Source organism: Cynara cardunculus, unplaced genomic scaffold (assembly GCF_001531365.2).
Source record: "Cynara cardunculus var. scolymus isolate 2C unplaced genomic scaffold, CcrdV1 Un_Scaffold_4824, whole genome shotgun sequence".
NCBI classification, from domain to species: Eukaryota; Viridiplantae; Streptophyta; class Magnoliopsida; order Asterales; family Asteraceae; genus Cynara; species Cynara cardunculus.
Window position 1 is genome coordinate 17,240 of NW_020202090.1, and position 4,329 is coordinate 21,568.

The following is a 4,329-nucleotide window of genomic DNA, read 5'->3' on the forward strand; positions in this document are numbered from 1 at the left end:
TGAACAACTTGTTTTCATTGAAAGACACAATCGTTGTTCACACGAACACGGGGACGATGTCATACGGTGCATGACATTTTCGCTGCCTCCATGTTCACATGTGTTCATGTTTGATCAACGACTGTGGTCGTTTACACATTCAAATGCAGTGTGATCATAACGGAATCAGCAATATGAACAGAGTGCATATTGAAAAACATTGCCCCATATGTACAACTTATCTTCATATCTGCTGTATGTTCGTATCGCTGCCTCCATGTGAACATCATCAGCATGAACAAAAAGCGATTGCAGTCTATGTTCATATCTGCACACAAGCACAATGATCCTTGATTTTGAAAAACATCACACCATATGAACATAGTGTTTACATTGCAAGACACAGATGCTGTTCACACGAACATAGGGCCGACATATGAACATGAGTTGTACATATGTTCATATTTGCTATGTGTTCGTCGAGCACACCTCTATGTGAACATTTTCACAACGTCAACAGATGCACATATGTACTTCATAAGCTATCATTAGAAGCCCATGTTCGTGTGTGAAATCTTTCATAAGGTAACACGACATACATTATTCATACTATAACTTAGAAACACCATACAAAATTAGAGGAATCACTGTATATGATTGCACAAATTGGTACCTTTAGTGAAATTATAGTTGATTTAATGCTTAATGTGGGAAGTTTGTCTGGATGTGAATGTTGAAATGTTCACCATCATAATTCATTGTGAAAGACCGTGATTACAGTTTTTCAATATGTACACACTACTTTATTATATTATGTGGGCATTCTTTCATCACATATTCACAAATGAACATCATAAAACTTTTCCTTAATAATAACCAATTATATCATTGATTTTATAGTAGCACAAATGAACATCTGTTTTTAAATGGTACCATCGACAAAACATTTAATCTACCTGTTCACTAGGGAAGAATGGAACAAAAATGTAATAGGTGGTTACACAGATGTACTTCATAAGCTATCATATATTCACAGATGTACTTCATAAGCTATCATATTCACAGATGTACTTCATAAGCTATCATATATTCACATATGTGTTCATGTGCTCGTGTCATCAGCGACTGTGTTCATTTGAACACTGCCTGTGTCGACATGAATATGTTGAATATATCAACTCATATTACAGTCCGAAATAGTTCATATCAATACACCTGTTAACTACAACACATGAGTTGAACAGGATGTTGTGGTAGTATGTCATGTCGTTGTTCATATGGATGCATATGCCCACGTACTTTTCTCATTTTCATAGATTATTCAAAACAAAAGGTAGTTGCATATTACCTCAAACTCTTTTCTTTATGATATATGTCACCATGTCATGACAACCTTGGCTTGGTCTGGGTTTTTGAAAAATGCATCATGCTGTACCTGCAACATAAATATTCATATCATATTACATTACCTATTTATAGACAGTAGTAATATTGAGGTATGTTCGATAAATCAAATAAGATATTTTTTTCAAGTTGTTTGGAGTTTCACTTTACCTACCTGCATGTTGATATGTTAAATTCAATTATTGTTATACCAACCTTAATCTCACAGCCTAACTACTTTTTCCCATCAGATCTTGATGGCATAACTTCTTCACAACAAGAAGTTGATTATGACATAGGAGAGAGTTCAGAAGGAATAAAGTTTTTTATCCTGAAGGTCGATAACGCGCTTAAGCCAAAAATGAAAGCACAATATGCGACTATAAATGAAGTCGAAAGGATGTACAGGGCTTATGCGGACAACGCCGGCTTTGATGTTCGCATGCATGTAAAAAAGACGAACAAGAATGGCGAAATTCAAACTAGGTGGTTTGTATGCAGCAGGAAAGGAAACCCAAAAAAGAAGGATTTTGATTCGTTGTACATGCAGCCGGGTGAGAGGATTTATCGTAATACAAACATCAAACGTTGTGGTTGTAATGCTTGTATAAAAATCCATTTGACAAAGGATAGGGCTTGTTACGAGATATATGAGTTCGTTGAGGCACATAACCATGCATTGTTCAATAATAACGATCGTCGTTTCTCTCGGAAGAATAGACAGATGAAGTATACAGATTTCAAAACTGTAATAAATCGCTCAAGCTACAAAGTCGGCACGAGGAGGGCTCACCGTATTCAGACCGCATTGAACGGTGGATTTGAGCATACTCGCATCTCTGAAATCGACTTCAAGAATTTCAAGAGGGATGCTGTTGCTTGTGTTGCGAATAAGGACGCGACGATGTTGATCAATAAACTATCAAACAGACGTGATGTTGTCCCTGGTTTTTTTTGAATACAAATGCAATGAGCAGGAGTTGAGTGCAATTTTCTGGGTGGATGAAGTTGCTAGAATTAACTACAAAGAATTCGGTGATGTCATTTCGTTCGACGGTACCTTTCGCACTAACAAGTAAGATCATCAATTGCAATACAGTTATTTACGTTGATCAGCTTTGATATTTTAACGGACATATGACGTGGCTATGAATAGATACTCATAGTTTTTGATTTGTATTCCAGGCATGCAATGATTTTTGTTCCTTTCTTGGCTGTTGACAACCATAAGGCGTCTGTTGTTGTTGGATCCGCTCTTATAAGTGGAGAGACGATTGATAACTTTACATGGGTTCTAAAGGCCTTTCTAAAGTGTCATGCGAAGCAACTAGTGTTCGTAATTACAGACCAATGTTCTGCAATGAAGCAGGCTATTCTGAAGGTGTTCACGGAATCCAAGCATCGGCTATGTATGTGGCACATTATGAAGAAGGTCCCTTCAAAGGTAAGTAGCATATATTGAATGTTATCTAATTTAATGCGTTTTTGTGTTATTCTTTCATATGTCGAAGCTTCGTTGAYGCAGGTTAGTGTCGCCCTAAATCATGATCCTACGTTCAATAAAGTCATCAACAAGCTCGTATGGAACATTCATATTGGCCCATCGGAGTTCGAGAGCCGTTGGAATGAGATGATAGATAAATACAATCTAGCTGGGGATACTTGGTTTACAGAGATGTATGAAATCCGACACTCGTGGATTCTCGGCTATTACAAGGACACGCCAATGTCTGGGCTAATGAAAACAACCTCAAGATCCGAGAGTTCGAATTCATATATCAACATATATGAATTGTACTTGTTTGATTTGGTGCAATTCCTTAATAATTACGACGTAGCTATAGAGAAACAAAGATACAGACAATCTGTTCACGAAACAGTGACGAGAACGACTAATCCCAAGTTTGTTACTCCATTGCATTTAGAAAGTCATGCATCAAGCATATACAGTCGGAATGTGTTTTTTGACATCCAAAAGGAAATAAAGAAGGCTGTTTGGTTTTGTGCTATTGAGACCGTCGAATGCCGGGATGATTTCAAGTCGTTCGCGATAAGCCACAAGGCCAAGAAATCAGCTGACAACATCACGTATCTGGTATCCTATCCCTAACTCTCAACAGAATGGATTATATGATATTTATTTTTTTCTTGACTGATGTTGTTGGAAACTTCTTTCATGACAGGTGGGCCGTAATTACTCAACAAACACAGTCGAATGCGATTGTAACCTATTTACACGTAATGGGTATCTTTGTCATCACGCGTTCAAGGTACTAATAAATGACGAAGTTGAATGCATTCCGGAAAAATACGTATTACGTCGATGGAAACGAGAGTTGGTTCCAGTACAGATACAGTCCGCAAGAGTTCGTTATGGGGAGGTCAACACCGAGAAAGAAAAGTCTATAATTAATGTATATTCCAAGATCGATCTATATTACATAGATTGGGGCGTAACCTCGATAAATTCATGGTTGATATAGAGAAGGAAGTTCCATACGAAGACCCATCCCAACAAAAGTTGGATGCGATAAGAGATCATCTAGGTGTTTCCATAGCTGATGAGGTGGACATTCTACCACCATCTGGAATAAGGAACAAAGGTTGTGGAACTGGCAAGAGGCTGGTAAGTGTATCTGAGAAAATGCAAACTAATTGCAAAAAGGCTAAATGAAAATGTGCAACGTGTGGACAACGTAGTGGTCATGACTCACGTAATTGCCCAGAATTGATAGATTAGTTAGATGGCAAGTATTTAGAATTCTTATTGTTTCGTTCTAATATGTCGACGTCATCGAAACATATTGTTCATGTGGCTTTATTTGTTAAACARCTTGAACTTGATCTCAGTGTTTTGCTTGAATCAGTAGTTGATTCTATATGTTAGTGCCATTAGTATTATTGATACGTTATGTACATTTTATACTGTGTTTTTGTTATATCTTATACGGTTTCATCAACTTTTCG

At 37.2% G+C, this 4,329-nt stretch overlaps 1 protein-coding gene across 1 annotated transcript in view; it reads left to right on the plus strand.

Annotated features, from left to right (window-relative positions):
• Positions 1-4,036, plus strand: part of LOC112504176 (protein FAR1-RELATED SEQUENCE 5-like) — a 7,912-nt gene extending 3,876 nt beyond the window's left edge. Inside the window, exons 3-9 of the mRNA XM_025108126.1 lie at positions 1,459-1,475; positions 1,592-2,236; positions 2,340-2,437; positions 2,548-2,806; positions 2,888-3,457; positions 3,546-3,763; positions 3,808-4,036. Coding sequence (XP_024963894.1) covers positions 1,459-1,475; positions 1,592-2,236; positions 2,340-2,437; positions 2,548-2,806; positions 2,888-3,457; positions 3,546-3,763; positions 3,808-4,036 — 2,036 coding nt within the window. The remainder of the gene's footprint in view (positions 1-1,458; positions 1,476-1,591; positions 2,237-2,339; positions 2,438-2,547; positions 2,807-2,887; positions 3,458-3,545; positions 3,764-3,807) is intronic.
• Positions 4,037-4,329: the final 293 nt, after the last annotated feature.